The sequence below is a fragment of the Astyanax mexicanus genome, chromosome 9 (genome assembly GCF_023375975.1).
Source record: "Astyanax mexicanus isolate ESR-SI-001 chromosome 9, AstMex3_surface, whole genome shotgun sequence".
NCBI lineage: Eukaryota > Metazoa > Chordata > Actinopteri > Characiformes > Acestrorhamphidae > Astyanax > Astyanax mexicanus.
In genome coordinates this window covers 14236389-14258935 of record NC_064416.1, presented here as the reverse complement: position 1 = coordinate 14258935, position 22547 = coordinate 14236389, and the positions used below count along the sequence as shown (strand labels likewise).

General features: G+C 36.0%; 1 protein-coding gene and 1 long non-coding RNA gene across 5 annotated transcripts in view; both read left to right on the top strand.

Annotated features, from left to right (window-relative positions):
- The window catches only part of ppp6r2b (protein phosphatase 6, regulatory subunit 2b), a 36330-nt gene extending 29916 nt beyond the window's left edge, over positions 1-6414 (top strand). For both annotated transcript variants that reach the window (XM_022679532.2, XM_022679533.2), the window contains exons 22-25: positions 1769-1920; positions 2557-2653; positions 3357-3481; positions 4142-6414. In XM_022679532.2, coding sequence (XP_022535253.2) covers positions 1769-1920; positions 2557-2653; positions 3357-3481; positions 4142-4374 — 607 coding nt within the window. In that variant the 3' untranslated portion in view covers positions 4375-6414. The remainder of the gene's footprint in view (positions 1-1768; positions 1921-2556; positions 2654-3356; positions 3482-4141) is intronic.
- A 1151-nt stretch (positions 6415-7565) lies between these two features.
- Positions 7566-13811, top strand: LOC103023585 (uncharacterized). 3 transcript variants are annotated; one of them, XR_007440651.1, is made up of 4 exons: positions 7566-7619; positions 9832-9909; positions 10245-10436; positions 11214-13811. It is a non-coding gene; the product is annotated as an uncharacterized LOC103023585 (long non-coding RNA). The 3 variants fall into 3 exon arrangements; XR_001518590.3 differs by having other exon boundaries at positions 10240-10436; positions 11214-12350; XR_007440650.1 differs by lacking the exon at positions 9832-9909 and having other exon boundaries at positions 7574-7619; positions 10240-10436; positions 11214-13721.
- Positions 13812-22547: the final 8736 nt, after the last annotated feature.

The window sequence follows — 22547 nt, the reverse complement described above, 5'->3', positions numbered from 1 at the left end:
CATCGTCTCTCAAAAGTGAAGCCACCACAGGTTTTTATATCCCTACAGAATTCGTTTTTTAAAACGTTAATAAGCTCTATTCAAAAAAGGTGTGGTTATTGTAAAAGGGCTGGTTATGGGTGGGACCAATAACAGACCGTCAGCTCCGCTCTGCAGCCTGTGACCGTGAGGCAGCCCTCAGGGGCGGGGTTATTCAAATGAGTAGGCTGTCTCTCCACAGTCTTTCTCCTTCCTCTGGTCTCTACTGCGCAGACTCCGGTATCAGGATCGCCAACATGGCGGAAGATTTTGGCTTCGTTTTCATTGAATGAATGGGAACGGCAACACGACGTCCATCTTTATATACAGTCTCTGGTGCATAGTATCAGGTGATGCTGCAAAACGATCAATCGAGCTCAGGCCGATTCTACATACTAGACAGGCTGTGAATGTGTTTGTGTCTATACTTGTGTAGCATACTGAATAACACCAGCCTGTCTGTGTATGAATGTGAGCATCTGGCAGTGCTGTAAATGTGTGTATAGTATTGGTCAGCAAGTCCTAAGGCTGTAGCTGTAATGTCTCCCCCTCCTGACCTTAGAGGGAACCGCAGGGCATGCACAGCCCATGTACTACATTGGCCTCATTCATTAGGCTCTACCACATATCTGAATGTATTAATCAGCATCAGCTGATGCTCATGCCTGGACTAAATGGCATTCTTTATAAGCACTGGTTATTGTGTGGGTTTTTGAGTTTTAAATGCCCACCCCGGCTCATCCGCATCCCCCAAACTCCTTGTGGCATCGGTATGCTGTCTTTATGCACAGTAAAATAAAAACAATCTAGCACACATAAAAGTAAAACAAACACAGGAAAAACAAAGATACGGGCCCTTTAAGTTAAAAAGACAGAAGTTAACTGTGTCTTATCAAAAACGTCCAGCTGCTTCCCATCACACGCTAATGTCCAGTGGCCTTCATATCTCCTCTCTTGTACACACACACATACAGTTAGAGTCTCCTGATAACAAAATATCCTGAACCTGAAGAGCACGTGCTGCACACTGAGAACACATGGACATACTTTTCACCCCAGCTGGACACAATATTGATAGACCTTGATTTGGTTGAATGTAGGTTGTGAAATTGGCTGACCAAATATTAAATTAAATGAAATTAAATTAAACACCTAATTCCAATGTCAATATGAGAGAATTGTGACAATAGTGGATACTCAAAACATCTTCCAAACATCACAGTCCAGTATCATATTTATGTAAAATACATTGTTATGGTCCATGGTTACCGAGACACAATGTCCACAATGTTAGCGTCCACACAGTGCAAACTTTGTTGATGTTAGATGTTCTTGCTTTGAGGTCATGTTAATGATGATAATTTAAATTATTTTAACTAATTTAAAGATGAATTGTTTTGACCCACTATTTAGTTTTTTAATGGATAAGTAACTTTCATTTCCAACCAAAATTAATCATTTGTCAAATGTTGGAGCTTGATGTCAACTCAATGTTGTTGTTTTTTTTTATGTTAATAGATATGTGGCTTTGATTTCCAATCATTGGTACAACATTGGAGCTTGATGTTGACCAAGTGTTTGTTGACAGATATGTGAATTTAATTAAATTGGAAAAAAACATTGAGCATCTGTCAGATGTTAGGGTTTTTCTGGCTTTAAATTAACAGCTGAGGTCTGCTTAAAAAATTAATGGTTATGTGTGTGTGTGTGTGTGTGTGTGTGTGTGTGTGTGTGTGACTGTGTGAAACAGAAAAAACAATAATGTGCACAGTGCTCCATCACTGGAGGAGAAGCCGTACCTGCAGGAGCTCTTTTTGAGGGACCGCATCGCTGACATTGACCTGTTCACACTCACCGCTCTGCCACATGATCTGGACCGCCAAGAGTGGATGGCATTTAACAGTGAGTAAACACACAAACGCACTCATCATAAATTACACTGGGCCAACTATTGGCATAACAGCATATTGTTACCGTCATAAAATCTCTGCTCCAAAGGTTTGTAGACACCTTACATTACTTAGATTCATATGAAATCAAGTAATGTAAGCAGGTTTTATCCAATTCTTTCTTCTGCAGAGGCTTTACACTGGATGTTGGTAAGACAAAGTTGTGAGAATTTGATTGATTTCATTGCTGTTGGATTGAAAGCCAAGCACTGTGAAGCTGTGTTTTCTGTTGTTATTATTATGCTCCAGCTTATGTTTTTGGGATGTATTTGAGAGTTGTGAATGAGGTGGGGTCGTGATCATCCAACATCCTGACCTCAGTAAAGCTCTTGTCTTGTTGCTGAATGCAATTAAATGCCTTCCCTGGACAGTAGAGACAGTTACTTTAACAAAATGCAGTATAAACTTTATTTTGAATGTCATTGATTTCAGAAGAAATATTGAATGAGCTGGTGTCACAATACTTTTGTTTATAAAGTATAGTAGTAAAGAACATTTTGAATAATTTCTGTTTTTGTTTGAACCAAACAATTAATTAATTGTATAACTGTGTGCGTGTGTTTTAACTCTTTTCTTCTCTGTTTTTCAGCCGTATCTTTTTTTCAGAATATCACTCTGGTCTCCAGTGCCCTCTCAGAATTCTGCACCTCAACAACCTGTCCAACAGCCAGCGGCCCAGGAAACAAGTGAGGAATCTCAACACACACGCAGCGTTTTTGTTTTAATACAGTTACAGGATGTGTGGTCTCAAGTGTAATACAATGGCATGCAAAATTTGGGTACATTACATTATTACATATTTTCCAAACTTTAAGCAGGATCCAAATATTATTGTTGTTGGGACTTCTCTAAATGTAAATGTAAAATGTAATCTATTACAGATTAATGAATACCTGGTAAAAAAAAAGGTTACATAATCTGGATGTGTATGTTAAAGTAATGCAGTTAATTTTGGATTACTTTTCCTCTTACAACCGCATAAATATATTCTATTTTTAAAGTGATCTGAACTGGTTATACAGTTTTTTTAACCATGGAAATCTAAAGGGCAGCTGCACTTTTAGGTTACACACAAAACTAAACAACATCAAAATTGAGTATTTGGGAAGGTTTTACTATATAATACTTATCTTAACCAGTTATTGTGATTTAATACTATTAAAATTAAAAAATATTACACAGAAACACACCTGCATATTTCTAGCAATATTGCTAGAAACACACGTATAGTGGTTTTATGAAGGTGAAATAAAACCTTTATAATAAATCATTTGGAAACATATTCTTTATAACAAAAAAAAAAAGTCTATAAAACAATACCCCTCTGCACTGATGTGAACATGCTGTGCCGCAGGTTAAACATCATTCTCTGCTGTGTGTGTTGTTTAGGGTGTATGAATGGACAGATGATCAAGGGAAGAGGCTGAAGTGTTCTGCTCCACTCTACACTGACTACGCCATGTCCTACATCCAGGAGCTCCTCACAGACGAGAATGTGTTTCCCTCCAGGGCAGGTAAAATCCGACACACATACAAACATTCATTAAGACCATGTTTTAATGGTGTTTTTACATCCCCTCACCAGCTTTGACCTAAGTTACTGTACATCTGTGGCTACATGCTTCATGAGGGAAGATTGAGGCTGTACTAATCAGATAGCATGCAAATTCTGCAATGCAAAACAATGTTTTGAGAAGTCTAGACTAAACATACCTAAAACTGCTGAGTGACTGCATTGTCTAGCTTTGAGCTGCTTTAAACTGCCTTTCTTTTTGCTATTAGTGTAGAATTTACCTTGCTAATGAGCATGATGTTTTATCAGAAGTCGCATTAACGATGCCGTAGTTTGCAGCCAAATGTTACACAAAATTGAATGTCATTGTTTTATTCATTTTGTTCATTGTTTCTCCTACGGGCCAAGAAGTATTGCATGACGGGATTTGTGCCCCAATATTGGTTAAATATAATTATATAAAATTTAAGTTTAATAAAATAACCTAAATTTTTTTCCCCCAGTAAAAATGGTCAAATATAAAGGACAGGTTGAAAAAAAATTGTATATAAATATTTTGCATCCTATAGATGTGTGTCAGCTCAGTGTTCTCAATTCTGCTGCCAAAGAAAAAAAAGCTACAACTAATTAATGTCATTAATGTTCTTGTGTTTGTTTTCAGATGCACAGTTTCCACCTGGATTCATGTTTCTGGTCCAGAAGGTGTTCCTGCTGCTGTTCCGAACATTCGCTCACCTGTACAGCGCACACTATCGGGACGCCATCACCATGGAGATACACCCACACCTTAACACTCTGTTCACACACTTCATCACGTTCAGTCACACCTTCAGACTGCTGGAACCCTCAGAGACTGCGCCACTGGACGATCTGATATCTGCTCTGACGCAGTAACACACACACACACACATACATGCTCGAGAACTGAAGCCAAGGAGATGCTGGATTGATTACACAGAAAAACACACACACAGTCAAACACACACACACACATATAAATACAGTTATGCATACCTTTGACTGAATAGAATGTCAGTGTTTGTGTAAGTGGCATTAGCTGAACAGTGCAGTGGACATTGCATCAGTATCTCATTAAGTTTGCCAATGTACAAGCATGCTGGACTCAAATTCACTTGACAAGATGCTACTGCTGTTATTAACTATGCAATGTATTGTACTTCAGCCTATTACATTACAGCAAACAGCTGCAAACAGTTGCAAACATCTGAAACCACAGGAACACAGTTAAGTATTAGAGATTACTTAACTAGTACTTAAGTACACTATATGTGCAAAAGCTTGTGGACACCCCTTGTAATGAATGCATTCAGCTACTTTACTGTAATTGTACCCAATGCTGTCACCTGTCACAAATGTGCAGGTTGTCTAGTCCCTGTAGAGACGTGTTGCCAAAAGAATAAGACTCTCTAGAGCAGATAAACATGAACCTGTATACTGGCACCATGCCTAATACAAGGTAGGCATGTAAATTGCTGTGGAGCTATAAAACATACAGCTCTGGAAAAAATTAAAAGACCACTCCAGTTTCTGAATCGGTTTCTCTGATTTTGCTATTTATAGGTTTATGTTTGAGTAAAATAAACATTGTTGTTTAATTCTATAAACTACAGACAACATTTCTCCCAAATTCCAAATAACATTTTGTCATTTAGATCATTTATTTGCAGAAACAAACAAAAAAGGTGCAGAGCTTTCAGACCTCAAATAAAGCAAAGAAAACAATTTCATGTTCATAAAGTACAGAAATCAATATTTTGTGGAATAACCTTTTTAATCACAGTTTTCATGCATCTTCACATATTTTCCTCCACCAGTCTTACACACTGCTTTTGGATAATTTTATGCCACTCCTGGTGCAAAAATGCAAGCAGTTTAGCTCGGTTTCATCCATCTTCCTCTTGTTCATATTCCAGAGGTTTTTAATTTGACAAAAAATCTAAGAAACTCATTTTAAGTGGTCTCTTATTTTTTCCAGAGCTGTATTGTGTCTGCAATGATGGTTCTCCATCCAATACTTTTGATTATGGGTGAGCTGTAGGGTTGAAGAGTTGGGAATGTGGTGAGTGGTTATTTTTAAGAGCTGTTTAAGCCATCTTATAATAATAATAATAATACAGTGGCATAATAACACATTTACACATTTAAAAAGTATGCTTAACTTTCAATTCATAAGAGTTTTCAGGTATAAAAACAATTTTAAATAAATTTATAAAATAAAATCTAATAAATACATTCATTGGATCGCTGTTTTTAATAAAGTCAACATACCAGCTCACTCGTGTTAATGGGCTGTCCCTTGAAAAATATATAATTGGTAATATCGAGGTAGGCAAATATAATTATAATGACAGGCCTAAAGGTGATCCAACATTCCGACTTCACAACAATCTTAATTGGACAGTAGAGACAATTAATACCTTAATACCTAAAAACTAAAAATCAATGAATGCACTGGTATTCCTATACTTTTGTTCATATAGTGTACATATGGAGTGAGTGGAACTTTTTAAATGTTTTAATTAAACGCTAATGTGTTATGGATGCAGCTAAAGGCCACACTCAGAGATCTGTGAAGGAGAAGACGGGAGCTGGGAGTGCCACAATGGGTGTGGATGTAGGATATAGATCCGATTCCTTTCTTTGCTCTAGGGCATGTTGTAAATATTAAGAAGGCTGTGGCATTACAAATGTGTGCATGCACACACAACACCTGTTCAAGCGCCTTTCTGCATGAACTGTAAATTTATTTGCATCACGTAACTGGTCTGACTGGTTTAGAGCGGAATAGGATCCGTGTACACACACAGACACACACACGCTTCAGCTTACCATTACACCTTTATACAAATATGGCCTTATATTTGTTTTACTCTTTGACATTAATGTCTTATAACATGCCTTATTCTTATCTAACGCTCTTGTTGTGTTTTTTATTCATGCACACTCACTGCACCAAACATACCACACATACACACTGCACAAACTATGAGAAACCAAACTGTTTTTGTTTAGATTTGATCATCCTTAACATTAACATAATGTTAAAGCAGCAGTCCCTAATATTTTTGCCTATTTCTGATTAATTGAAAGCCATAGTATTCCTGGGTTGGTAGAAGACAAAATATTTGAATTATTGTTATCAGTGTCCTGACACAACCATCCCTGTCAGGTCAAATATATTCATTTTAAAAACCGGATGGTCTGGTATATTTGTTGGACGATGTTGAACAGAATTTCACAGTACATTTGTGTTAACCTACATTAAAAGTAAACTTCAATATGTTTGGTTTAATTAAACATTCTCACCAGAGAGGTTTCTAAATCACCAAATTTCCAAACATACAGACTGTTTTCCTAAGTGAATAATATTGATTGTATGGTTACAGTGGCACCTGTGAATAGGTGGATCTACCTGGCAGTAAGTGACAATGACAAGAACAAAATTATTTGATTACTAGATGAGTCGACTGGATCAGAGCACCTTCTAAACATCAGACAGGTATTGTGGGGTGTTCTCAGTATGCCGTGGTCACCAGGGGTTCAGGGTCAAAAGGTTTACACAAAATAATAAAATCTGCAAATGGTAAATCATTTTTTTATAATTGTATTTGTAAAAAAAATTAGAACACACCAATTTTTAATTAGCCAGTAGCAGTGCTATATAGCTCAGACAAGTTTTTTTCCATTGCATTGGAAGCAAAATAAAATAAAAATAAAGAAAACACATGATGTCCATTGTATTGAATGCAGGGTCTGAATGGGTTAAAAAAAACTTGGTTACTTTGTTATTCTTTGCAGTAATTTGTAAATTAGTCTTTGCTTTTATTTTTGTGGATGGATTTAATGTTTTTTAATTTTCTATGAATTATTGTAGGTTTCTAAGGATTTCTGTTCATTTTTGTGGATTTTCTATGGAGTTATGTGGGTTCTGCGCCGTTCTGACGTCATTCCCGCTGGTGGGCGGGGCTTAGAATTAGATGTTCATTCTGAATCTCCATTGGTCCGCTGATTTTGGAGTGACAGGTGCACTGAAACCTCGTCTGAGACCACGCCCACCCCGCCAGGTTCTGGCGTTCTTCTAATAATGGCGGAGCGACGGTTAGCGGCGGCAGCAGCAGGTATTTTCCCCAATTTAAACATATAAGTTAAAGTTTCTGTTTAATCACTGAGCGGGTCACATATTTTAAGCAGTCCTGTATTTGTACTGTAAGTAAGTGTTTTACTCTGTCCGGTTTCCCAGAAGTGTAAAAAAACTCGGGTTAGCGCGGTGCGCTAAATATTCAGGCTAACGCTAGCGTTAGCTAGTTAGCTGGTTATTAATCCTATAGGTAAAGCCGAGTAACTACCTGTTAGCGTTACTTGATTCCACTGTAGATAACAGTTTTAATACTGCAGCGGGCTGTGTCTGAAACTCCAGAAACAACAGCTTTAAACCGCGGTTTCGCCTCTTGCACTTACAATTGTTAGGCCGCGCTCTCTACACAGAAATGTGAATGCGCATCTAAACTGTGTTTTACGGTAACCGCGTGCACAGCGGAGCTTGTGGAAAAAGCTGCTCGCGCTTCTCCTGCAGAAACGTGGAAAAGAAACGAGTTTAATAAACACAATTTACCCAGCTTTAATCAACTAATGTACACCAGAGAGACAAACTACCTCTCTGTGGAACAGCGTTACATTAACTTTAAAATATAAAAATAAAAATAAAGTTTTATATTTTTTGCATTTAAATCCACTATTTATCTATATTTTAATATTGCGATATGTTTAAAAAGCTGTAAAAAAAAAAAAAAGCTGTAAAACTTTCAGTATGTGCACAAGAAGCTCCACTGTGGCTGTGATTTTCCAACACTTTCACGCAATGTCAAAATCAGAAAACACCTTTAAAAAGGCTATAACTGCCACTACATTTAAGGTGGAATGAAAAACTGGCTAAACGTAAGTGAGATAAATTTACTAAGAATGACTCATCTTATTGTCTAACAGGCTGTAGAATGACTCATTTTGCTGATGAGCAGGCTCTAAGGAACATTAAGAGGCAAATATAGAACGTAAGTTTGACAGTTTGATTAGTTTGATTTGGTTTAGTACTGCAACAACTATCAATTATTAGAGTAGTTTGCATCTAATTTAATAATCGATTAGTTTGGTCTACCCTGTTATACAAGTACAGTTGCTACCAACAATGTTGGCAAGTAAGTCAACCAAAGCTGTGGCATAGAGCCGTGGGTAAAGGGGATTCACGTTAATTAAAAAAATATCTCACTCAGTGTTCCTAGAGGCTGCTAGAGTAGTTAAGCAAGGTGTCAAATTTTTGGTAAATTTATATCTCACTCGCTTTTAGTAAACAAGTTAGCCTTAGCATCCCCTAAGTTTTTAATTCCACCTTAAAATCCACCTTACATGGGGCAGTGCGACCATCTGTTCAAAAACAAGCTGTGGTTTTATTCAAATTAACGCTCTGTTTTTTACTCTTATTATTCCTAGAGCCTACTAGACTACCAAATGGGTCATTCTAGATCCTCTAGAATAGTCATTCTTAGTACCTTTATATCGCACTAACGTTAAGCGAATTTTCCTTTCCTTTAAATGTGGCAGTAGTTACAGCCTTTTGCATTGTATTTTTTTACTCTTGTGTGGAAGTGTTGGAGAATCCCAGCCAACTATATATTAGCATTACATACACTGTTGTTATTAAATAATGATGGTAATATTAGTGTAACTAATTTTTAATGTAATGTTCATGTTTCATTTTTAAATAATGGTAGGTTTTGTGTTCCTTATACAATTACAACATTAGCACTAAGGCGGTTTTGTTTATTAAATAAAATGCTGGAAATCAATTTAGATTTTTTTTCCCTTTTTATCCAAAAAAAAAAAATATATAGCGCAATCTATTTTCAGAATAATTGTTAGTTGCGGTCTTAATTTGGTTAAAGAGACAATCAATACACTGCTTTTTAAAACAAGATATCAGAAGTTCGTTGGCTATTTCCAGTTTAGGACACTTTTGAGTTGAGTTGGGGATGAGGTGGGGTGGTCATCATTCAACACCTTGACCTTGTAAATTGTGTTGCTGACTGCAATCAGATCCTCACAGAAATGCTGCAAAATCTAGTAAAAATTGTTTCCTGGTTAGTAGAATCCAGCAAAAGCAGAATCAACTATTTTTTATCATATTTAATAATAAAAAAACAGTAATTGAGAAGGTGTCCCATTGCTATTTGTCCAAATTGTATATTTTTTGAGGACTGTACTGGTCATCAGATTAATTTATTACTTTTGGGAATGTATGGGATTTATATCACTTGTTTGTCGTCTGTGTATCTTCAGCCCAGTGGAAACTTCAAAAGCAGTCCTTTCCATTTTTGAGTACCCCTGGTCTGGCTAAAGGGTTGCAGGTTTCTTGTGGTATGTAATCCATATTAGGACACATGTATTAATACACATCATATAGTTTGTTCAGAATTGTTTCATAAATTTTTTAACCTACTTAAAAAAGCATTGATTCTTATAAAAACAACTGTGTGTAATACATAAAACTACCAAATGGAGGCGTATGCTCAATATCCTAATGCTAAAATATTGTTTCATAGGTAATGATGACCAAATTGGGCTTTTTTTGTTGTTGTTTACGATAAACACCTGTATCTAACAATGATACCCCATTGTCTTTTTTAAAGTTATTGCTATGAACAATGTGAAAACATTTCTTTAATAATTTATGTTTTTTTTCTGCAGAGCAGAACGCCAGTGGAGAGATGTTCGGCCCTTCATAGCAGGGAAGAAGATGGATTGTTATATCTGTATAGTGAGCTCCACCTCTTTCTAGTTCACAGTGTGCGCCTTTCCCAGCTGCATTCTGGCCTGCAGCGATCTCATCCAGATCAGCTATGGTACAAAGGAATGCTACAGGACCAGAGCCCACACCTATACAGGTAGGTTATTGACTACTATAATTATTTTTTTAATATTTGATACCATTTTCCATTAGATACAAATTTAAATGTGTGTCTAAAAGTAATTCAGAACATTTTTATTTCAGGTATTTATTATAATACTATCAGATATAGGGATGGGAATCTATAGGCACCTACGATTTAATTGATTCATAAGCCTGTGATGCGATTATAAACCAATTATCGATGCATCTGCTTCTTCTAAACAGGATTTTTTTTTTGTTGCAGGAATATTTGGTACTTTTAAAGTAAAGTATGTGTATCCGCAACAAATCCGGCTATTTAATAGGCTCTTTGATACTATTTCTATTTACTTTAAAAGTTATTTGTTATTCAACTGATTAGTACAAAATCTAGGATTAATTAATCACAGGGTGATTATGGCTGACCAGTGCAATATATATACAGAGCTGGTTTTAATGTCGTGGCTGATTAGTGTTTGATCTTCATATGAAATAAAGTATTATACAAAGAATATAATAGTGAGTTAGACATTGTAATAAACTTTAATACACAAAATAATACCACAAGGACAACAATAAGCATTTTTTGTTTGACATTTATTAAAAAAATTAGAACATTTACAATAAAGAGAAACGTGAAATAGCAGCTAATTAAGCAAAGCAGTTAGGATATATGAAAGCAAGTGCTTTAGCTACAGAAGTAAGACCAAATGTAAGAATTTAGATGAGTGAGTGGCTGAGGAGCTGCTTCGGCTAACGGAGCATCTCTGCATTCTGTTCTCTTACTTCTCAGAAACTCGGCAGTTGGAATTGCCACACTCCGGTGGATATACCGATGTAACTGATTGGGACACACCAATAGCACTGAACCAGGCAGCAGTTAGTGTCAGTAGGGTATCTGTTGTGTTCTTGTGATGCATTTAAAAATCGAAAATTTCCCCACCCCTACTCAGCTTTGTGTATAAGCATAAAAATAGCTCAAACAAATACATCTTTCAATTGCAAACATTAGGAACTGTACCATGGAAGAAACGGGAAACTGGCGCGTAGTGGTTCCAGATGTCCATTGTCAGACAAAGATTTGGTGGCGCTACAGACAGCAATTCACCCAGCCAAGGGACTCCTTTGTATGTGACGTCTACATTCAGGCTTTCCAGTTGACACAGGTATGGAATGAGCTACACTAAACTGTTTCTGACTTAACTGGACAGGAAAAACATTTTATTTTTACCAAATTAACTTTAATGTTAAACATTTAATAGAACACAGTAATTTAAATAACCAAAACTGGTTTGTTGATTCAATTTTCAATTTATTTATATAGCACTTTTTACAACAAAGGTTGTCACAAATGCCATTGTTATGCAGACATGCCAAATGTCATAGGCTATGGTAATGTCTTCTCTGGTGTTTTTCAGGTACACAAGTGACATTGTGGATCGAGGAATGCCAAATACCTGTACTCCAGAATATTAAACTTAGCCAAGATCAATTAGGGATTGGACACTTACCCAGTTTAACTCCCCCAAACTGAAGAGCCTCCCTTAGTGTAGATCTAAAGTAATTATAGTTTTTGAGATGTGCAGTTGGGAAGGTATTTATTTTTTTCTACAAGCCTACAGTAGGAGGTTTGTGTGCTTGTCCAGTGAGTCACTGCACAACAACTGGCACAGTCAGTCTTGGTTCTGAAGCTCACTTGCATTGGGGTCTGCTGTTGTCAGGTCTTCAAGCTGAAGAGAAGTATATAGGAAAGGAAAAGTTTGGTGTAAAAATAGACTTGGAGTGTAATAGTAAAACATGACGAGTACAGACGTTTTTCAAGTAGCAAACCTCCCTTCTCCCCCAGAGCTTTTAGCTGATGCTCTCTACAGACTTACAATGTTAGTTGATGGAGCCATAGCACTTCATATGCAAAGAAATGGTTATTTATACACCATTAACAAGCTCAAAGTAGCTCCACACATGTTCAGGAGAATTCTAAGGGACCTGACATTTAAAACGAGTCACTGAGAGCGTTGAAGGTTTACAGATAGTTTATAAAAAACACTACACACAGTACCTTTACGTTGACTGAAACAAATGGGTAGGATAGGAGAGCAGATTGATTGAATTCTGTGGAAATGCATGAATATTAGAGATGTTTCCAGCAACAGCTGCATTTCAACTGAATTCATTTTGCAATGTGTTCCCATGTCCTCGTCAGTCAACTTATCGAGGTACAATTTGTGTAAAGTGTTTTTAATAAACTACCTATGGACTTTCTGTAGCATTCAATTTAAGATACCAGAAAAAACCTGAAGACAATCTTGTAAGAAATCTTCTTTGTTGCTTCCCAGTGGACTCATTTCTGGTTTCAGGCACAACATAAGGGAGTTTTCTTCCAGCTAAAAAAAAAATGTAATACCTAAATTAGCATTTCTTTTTTTTAATATGTTGAAAGTATTTGATAAAATACATAATGTAATGGTTTTGCACATACCTTATTCTCTTTTCCAGAGAGGAACAGGCTGTATAAAAACAGCGTAATCTTCCTGAAGAACTGTGAGGAGCTGGAGATCTTCACCAATGTCTTGCACATAGTAGCACGCAGGAGCATGGCTCTGGGGGTTGAAGGACATGACAACAATGATTTTGCATTCTAATGTGTTGTACTGTGGTGTGTTGTATAACTCAGACTTAAATTTAAATAGTTCTGAAGTTATTGATCGAGTGTACCCACAGCTAAGGACAGGTTCGGTCAGAATTTGTCCTGCCGAGTTAAAAGACATTAGTTTAACTTTTGTGCTGCGCCTGCAACAGCTTTTAAGACTATACCTGTGCTGTATAGTCTTAAAAGCTGTGTCACAGTTAAATGGCCTAAATGGGCCTTTTGGAAAGCTCAGCTGAGCAAATTTTTTTCCAGGTAACGAGTTCTGTGATTAGTCTTAACGAGTAGGACAGGTGCGGTGAACACCTGATTTGCTTTCTGCACAAAAAATGCATTCAAAGAATTTCATGATTGCACTATTTCAAATTATTCTAATTTGTTGACCAGCACCTGTACATGTAAGAGCCATATATTACACTAGAACAAATCACACTATTAACAGTGCAGTAAAAACAAGATTTTTTTTTAAAGAGCTGTTTGGCTGCTTAATTGTCTACATGTCAACCATTGTGTGGATTTGTTTATAGTGTGTAATTAAACACACTAAATGTTTAATGGAAACAGCATTTACAGTCCTTCCTTTAGAAGAGGTAATGATTAAACTAACACTCACTACTTACATAAAACAAAGCAATGTCTGATTATCTGTATTTACTTTGCTTTATACAAATGATTACATTTTTTAATGCCTAAAAATTCTGCACAGTACTGTTACTAATACATCACAAACCCTGCAAAAATTCACCAGCATCAATTTCAGCCTCTTGAAAAAAAGTTTAACTTACCTTCTGAAGTTGCTTTTTGTTGCGTCCAAAGCTCTAGACCACGCTGACATGTTTGCCCAGGAAACATAGGTGGCAAGACAGCCATTGAAGAAAATCATCTTCACTGTAGAAGACACAGATCAATATATGGCAGAAATAAAGTGTAAGGGGAAAAGAAATTTACCTTTTTACTGTATGGCCACTGGTAATAAGATCTTGACTGCACTCTGCACTAAAGAAATTAGGAATAACTTTAACAAAGTCTTAAGTTAAAACTTAAGTTAAGCTCTAAGCTGTAAGCTAGGATCAAATGTAATGGCTTACAGTACCAGTCAAAAGTTTGGATAAATCTATATACTTTGTGTTTTCTTTCTTTTACATTGTAAATTTAGTTTTCTCAGCGTCTTGAAAGAGTTCCTGGAGGGGCTGAACTGTTGTTGCTTTTCCTTTATGCTGTAAAGCTCCAGCTCATTACAAAATCACCCATCTCAGTTGGGTTTAGATCACAACACACTTTTACTACATAATTCCGTTGTCCCTTAATTGTTTTGATGTCTTTAATATTAATATGCAACTATAATAATCTACAATATTAATACATAGAGAAAAACGTGAGAAGGTGTGTCCAAACTTTTGACTGGTACTGTATCTAAAGCATTTTAATATATGTTCAGATATTAAATTACCTGTGCCAATTGAACGTCACAAACTCCATCAGAAGGGAATGGCAAACTAAGCACTGCTCTGTTTTTTCTAAACTCAAATGCATGTCACCACATGAACCACACTAACCAATTTATACTGCAAATACATTTCAATAAATAAAAGCATGCATTAAATTAATTATACATTACCCATCAATGTTTCAACAGTCTGCATTTCCTGTTGATAAACAGTAGAAGTGATGAATACCCATTTAATTTTTCTAAAGTTTCCTTACTTGCAATTATATCAGAATTCAATAGAATTTTATTAAAATAACACATTTGATGCAAAGAAAAATACATCTTACTTCATCAAATCTGTCCTTGGAATTCCTTGTCTCCTCATTAGATGTTTACCTGAAATCCATCACAGGACGAATAAGAATCTGCAAGGGCATCGTCTAACATCTGTTTTCCTCCCTTCTGTAGCACTTCTTATAGTAGACCCAGTAGAAGACACTGCCATTTTTTGGGACATCTATACAAATAAAGCCCATACACCTTTATTACTATTACTGTTATTAATAATAACTTGCAAACAGAAATTAAGCAATTCACCTCAGATTGGGTCATATCCTCAGGAGATGTGAAATGTGTTTAAGAAGTCGTTTGCCAAGCCAGCTTGCATATTCTGTAGCTTTTCATTGGATGATGATGTCATCTGTCCACTTTTGGCGCAGAAGTAAGTTGAAATCACAAGGTTCCCTTCTGACTGGTCTTGGCACTTTATTGGTGTTCGAAATCCAATGCTTAAGTCCAGGGAAAGCCCTTAAGTTACATTTCAGAAATAAAAATGAATGAAATGGTGATTCACCATCAAAAAGGACAATTCTTCACTTAGCATAGACATGTTACTATGAAGACTTTCTAAACATCTAACAGTCACTTTTTAAATGAGATAAATCCACTAAATTATTAAGCCATAAACACCCACAACACTAAAAACATTTTAACAAATATCCAGATAACAGCATTCTGTGGCCAGAAGTTGATCCCTAATGCAGTAGTAGAGAAAGACTAACCTAATTTTTGCTACATTAAAACACTTCATTACCACATCAGGGTCACTGCTGTGCAAAACGATCCACCAGGTGGCGCTAATAAAAGGAACAGTGAGTGTATAAACAATGTTTATTTAATGAAGTGGCATTTTACCAAATATCAAACATTTAGAAAACTACTGTTGATATAAATATTGATTACACTGTACACATTAAACACAAACCTGCTCGTTTCACTGCAGTCACATCATCTGCACCTGCAAGTGTTTGGTTGCGCTATCTACACTGAAAGCCATGTGAACATCGGAGCTGGGGGAGAAGCAGCAATGGGTATTGTTTTTAAAAATGTTGATACCGATATTCAAACAATACTTTTTCCTTATCTTTTACAATAAATGTAACAAAAAAATAAAAAGGCGATAATTATTCTCAAAAACATATTAAACAGTCATTCTCTCATCATAAAAGGCTACCATCTGGCTCCAGACTTAGGGTGTAGATTAGAGAGACTGAGCACAAGCGAGTGAGAAAGAGGGAGAGCATGAGAGGAAGAGAGAGCATGAGCAGGTGAGAGAGGGAGAGACTGCAGGTGAAAAAGAGAAGCAGAAATGCTTTGAAAATACAAATGTGAATTTGTCATGTCAATAAAGCAAACTGAAATAAACTAAGAACGATACAGAGAAGTGAAAGAAAGAGACAGAGTGGGAGAGAGAAAGAAAGAGAACGAGAGAGAGAAGAATGTTAATGGTCAGTGAGGTAATCTGATAATGTATCTATTTTAATCTATTTTACTGGTTTATAGAACCACCTTTTTACACAACCTAGTTTTCATGTCCCATTACTCCACAATTCTACAGTAATATCACCTAAAATTTAAACCACTTAAAACTAAAGAAAGTGTTCACAGTAGTGTGATTTAATAACTTTGATTTTCTTGTTTTATCATAATTTATATTCTATATAAACCACTATGAACAACTAAATATATGTTTTCATGGGTTTGCTTTTCTTACGATTCAAAATTCTACAGCAATATAATTAAAAACTTTTAGCATTATTACTAAAAGGAAGGGTTCTTCAAGATTATTAGTAACACTGAAGTATGCAACACTTCAGGTGTCATTTAATAAACCTTTGAATTTAATGCTTTTGTAGGACTCCAAAATGTGGTCTATATACAACCTAATAAACAATACACACTTGCCATCTCATTACTACAAATCCTTACAGTAATATTACTTAAAACTTGTAGGGCTGGCCCGAATAGCGTTTTTTGAGCTCCGGATATTCGGCACTGATTCGAAGCGAATATTCGAATATTCGTTTTTAAAAAAAGAGGTAAAAAAAAAAAAAAGAAAATCACGGCCCCCTTAAGACATATTCACCCCGGATTTTTGGTGTTTTTATCCCGGATTTTTGTTTTTCACCCCATATTTTTTCTGTGTTTTTAGCCCAGATTTCTTTGTGTTTTCATCCCGGAATTTCTGCTGCCGCACACCGCGTCTTATCTGCTGCGTAAGAATAAATAAAGAAAATAAATGATGTAATTACTATTATTATTAGAAAAATAACAAACAAAAATAAACCCAAAATGTTGACAAAAATATAGTCTAACGAATAAAAAAAATAAGAAACGAAAAACTCCACAGGACCAAAGAAAATTACTAAGACATGTAATACTGAAAAAAAAACGGAAAAAACAAATACGCGTCTGGGGATAAAAATTAAACAAACCAAACCACACTCAAAGAAATAAATGTATATATAAACAAAACAAAAGAATGGACAAAAACAACAATCCGTTAAAAAAACTCATTTAAATCCATTAAAAAACTCATTTAAAACAATCACAGGCTTTTTGCGCAGAATAATAAAAGTTTCGGTTAGTTTCAGTTTCAAATCATGAAAACAGCTCACCAAAACCTCAACCTATCCTTTATATTTGACAATATTTGATTAACTTACAGGTCCTTACTTATTTTTATTTAACTGAACTGAGTTGTAAATTATTTATAGCCTCGCGCTGAATTCATCTCCCGCTGCGAAAGAGAGAGAGAGAGAGAGAGAGGCGCAGCGCATTTTGCCTGATTTTAATTAACAGTACATTTGTTGGCTTTAGTAAGTTTAATAACATTAATTTTAGTATACTTGTCAGATCTTATTTATAAAAACTTTTTTTAGAAGACAGAGGTTATTCTGCGCGCAATGCCGCGCCGCTGCGCCAAGCACCACTTTGCGTGCCTGACATTTCAGAGTGCTGGACGAGATTTTAATTCATGAATTAATATATTTAATATTTTAATAAATTTGCCCTGGTGATAAGAAACGAATGCTAACATATAGCTTTATATTTCTGTGTATTTCAAATGTTTTAAGTTTTATGTAATTGACGGGCAGCACCACGCGCCAGATTGACAATGTGCTTTATTTTTCAGATATAAAAGTGAAATTCAGTTAAATAATAGCAAAGTTAACTAAAATAAATTTATGTTCAGTCAAAGTTATTTTCTCTTTTAATTTTCCATTTCAAAACTCCAGCATTTGAGTGAGAATAAGCATCTGTTGAAATTTTTAAACAGCAGAATGCCTAGTTACAGTTATTTAGTCTGTGTACTAAACATAAATATAAATCCTTATAACTGACAGAAATAAATATAACTAATAATAATTTATAGTTACAGTGCAGATTTTTAAGTATATATATTTTTTCATAGTTGATTGCTGAAGGCTCTGGGTGTGATTTATTTTTATGTGGTAAAGATGTGATGGTATGGAGTATTTTGGAGCGCAGGGTGAGCAATCGCGCTAAGCTTTTTTCCGCCGCCAAGATAGAAACACGCCAGAAATTTACCTCAACACACATCATTTCCAGACCACCACGCCCATCGGTGTTAATATATTCCAAAGTCCAACGCTATTTTAAGGACGCGTGCAAGGCCTAAAAATAGACTGTTGACGGGTGGCAAAGCGCCACGCTACACGCCTTGCGTGGGGTGTATGATAGGGCTCTTTGTCTGTATGCGCAAAGTTTAAAAAAAGTTCATTCAGCTGCTAAAGTAACGTGCAGTAACGGAGTGTCGAAAATGGTAACGGCGTTATAGTTACAGTCATAGTAATTAGTTAGATTACTCCTTACTGAAAAAAGTAACGGCGTTAGTAACGCCGTTTATTTTAACGCCATTACTCCCAACACTGTCGTCTGGATTAAACTCCCGCTCCAGCCAATAACAGTTCAGTTCTGTCCCGCACGCAAGATATTCTGACGGGACCCGCGAGAACAGAAGTGGTTAGAGTGAGGTGGAGCTCTGGAAAGTAGAAAAAAAACGAATATCCGAATACCAAAATTAAAAACCGAATACCTACTCAACGAACGAATATCCGAATACCCGAATATTCGGGTCCAGCCCTAAAAACTTGTATAATACATACTACAGCAAGTTTTCAAGACTTTGTCATTTAGTCAATGATATTCTCCCTTTTTTATTATTCAAAATGTGATCGTAATATCACTTGAACCATATAACATTAATAATATGGAAAGTGTTAAACTATTCCACAGTGGGATTTGATAACCCTTTAATTTTGCTGTTGCAGAATCTATATAAATGGGTCCCAAGATTGGCATACAGTTATATCAATTCAAAATTACATCATTAATACTATGCAAATGATTATTCTGTTATTTCACAGTTTACTGTCATTTGATAGCAGTTTGATTTGCTGGTTTTCTAAGACTACAATATCTGGGTTATGCAAAACTCAACTGACACATTTCCTAAGTTTGAACACCCTTTGCTGCAAAATGATGCAGTATTATTACTTTATGTCATGAATAGTATGCAACGACATCTTCAAAGATTTTATGCAAAACCGAATGGACACTTTTCGTAAGTTTGGCATGCTATTACTCCAAAATACAGTAACACCATTTAAAACACTCTTAAAACTCTAAAATCCTACAGTCATATAATATAAATCAAACATAATTAATACAATGGAATGTGTTTAAGACATTGGTGGTATAATTTGATAAAAGAGATGTTCTTTAACAAAACTTTAAATTTTAGTCTATACATATCGTAATGTTTAAATATTATAGTGGACTGAACCTGAAAACAGATGTATTTTATTTTTAAAAGGAGAAAGGTCTATATTTCCAGAACGTAACACTGTTCTACAGAGAGGTAGTTTGTCTCTCAGGTGTAAATTAGTTGATTAAATTGTGTTTATTTTGCTGTAAAACTCGTTTTTTTCCATGTTCAGTTTCTGCAGAAGCGCGAGCAGCTTTTCCCCAAGCTCCGCCGTGCACGCGGTTACCGTAAAACACGGTTTACACGTACACTAGAATTTCGGTGTAGAGAGCGCAGCCGAACGAGACCGCGGTTTAAAGCTAAATTATTTCACTAGTTTCCGACGCAGCTCGTTACTATATTACAACTGTTATCTACAGTAATAAAACAGTGTAATGGAGTAACGCTAACATGTAGTTACTAGGCTTTACCTATAGGATTAATAACCAGCTAACTAGCTAACGCTAAGTCACTAGCATTAGCTAATTAGCTTCATTAAGCCTAAATATTAAGCGCTCCTCGCTAACCTGAGCTTTTTACACTTCTGGTAAAACACTTACATACAGTAGAAATAAGGGAGTGTGTAAAATATGTGACCCGCTCAGTGATTAAGCAGAAACTTAATATTAGGTTTAAATTGGGGAAAATACCTGCTACTGCCGCCGCTAACCGTCGCTCCGCCATTGTTAGAAGAACGCCAGAACCTGGATGGGTGGGCGTGGCCTCAGTGCACCTGTCACTCCAAAATCAGCGGACCAATAGAGATTCACAATGAACACCTCCTTCTAAGCCCCGCCCAACAGCGAAAACGATCATCAGAAACCTACAAAATCCATAGAAAAATTCTAATAAATCTATGAAAACCCACAAAAATCTTCAGAACCCTACAAAAATTCATAGAAAATCCACAAAAATCTTCAGAAACCCAAAACAATATATATAGAGAAAATCCACAAAATCTATATAAAAAAACAACAAAAATCAACGAAAACCGATAGAAATTCTCAGAAACCTACAAAAATCCATAAAAAAAATCACTCCAGAGAAAATACACAAAACACAAAAAATGATAGCAAATACTATTTTTTAAAATACCGCAAAGAATAACAAAGTATTCTTTCACAATATATATTTCATATATTTATTTCTATAACAAATATTTTTTTTATTTTGATTCCTAACCCATAAGAACCCAGACCCATCACTCTGTATATAAGGCAAGATTAACTAATAGATTTCACACCCACTGTCTTGTGATGCTATCAGAATGTTCAGTATATGTCACTTAGGGACATGACTCTTTAATTAACTCTACAGGGCCTTTTCAGTTACCCAGAAGAGGGCAGCAAAGGGGAGCACTGTGACGAGCACTACTCTGAGAAACTCCACTACACTGTAGTTCATAAAACAAATGCTGTGCCAGATTTTGTGACGTGTTCGTGGAATTATGAAAAGCATCATTACATTAGTTTATACTGCTCAACAGAAACTGTTCCACCAGCACAAAGAACTTACTTAAACTTACTTAAACTGTGAAATGTAGTGGTTCCTGAGAATAAAATACACTTTAAAAAGAACTACTGTTTTCTCCAGCACAAACCTAGCACATTCTGCAAAGGTGAGATGAGATGAACAAACACAGATTCACACACTGTCTTGTGATGCTCTCAGGATGTTCAGCATACAGCAGTTAAAGACTTCATAAGTTAAAATGACAAACAAAGTGGTGTAAGGAATTTTACACAGCTTTTAAAGGGTCTGTGACACATCATTGAAAGTTTGTGAACCCGCAAATTTAAACTTGACCTTAAACTTTATCAGATTTTTTTTTAATTGTAAAAATTAATGAGAAGAATCGAACCTGGGGAGATTAATAATGGCCTTGTGGACTGGTGGAATCAAACTCTTTAGAGATGGTTTATTAACCTTTTCCAATTTCATTTTATTTAATTGATGACTAGTGATATAAATAAGGCTAGAATAGACACATTTTCTAAATTTTCCAGGTAAATATTATTCATTGTAAATTACTGTCTTTTTACAGAACTGGCTTGGCAATGCTTGACTGCAGTGTATAGTATATACTACATATAGTATAGTAATGTATTACAGTAAATTATTACAGTTTTGCCAGTTATTTATTGTAAATGCTACAGAAAATTTGTAACAGTGTAGTCTAAAACATTAGAGATGATACATGTTGGTGTTGGAGGCTTCACTTTACAATTTACAGTAGGGAAAAAGTGGATGAAGGAAAGAGAGAGAGACGGAAAAAAGAACACAAGTGAGAAGAGAGTGGGAGATAAACAGGCAGAAAGAGAAGAAGAGAGGGAGAGATTGTGGATCAGATGGCAGCGCATTCGTAGCTGCCATGTCTAAGAAGACCTGGGTCCACCTGAAGGTGCTGTGGTCCAGTGAAAAGACCCTTTGAGGGAGCAGAGAGACCGCCCTGCGTCTGACTCCGCCCCTACAAACTAATCTGCACTGGGTTTCCAGTAAGCATCCCTCTCTCTCTTCCAGTTAGGAAACTTAAGCTTAACACTAGGATGCACTTGGGATGTGAGCCCAGTTTAGTCATTCAGCCCAGAAATCCAGTCTGAATCAGCATTAACTGTCTTCCAGTGTGACCTCTGGGCCGGGTGAGGTCAGGTGCCCACACAGTGCCAGGCAGGTACAGTGAAGTATCATGCATGGGTATAATGAAATTAAACTCATTTAATCGGTTTGATTAGAATGGTATTTTATGATGGACATTTAATGAACTGCTGCTGAGCGTATGGTAATAATGGATGGACCATGAACACACACACACACACACACATTTCAGTGAGTGAAGTGATGCAGGAAAGCTAGTATATCCAATTGCTGCCCAACTCCAGATATAGCCTACACTTCTACACTAAAACACACACACCAATGAATCTGTGGATATCAGTGCCAC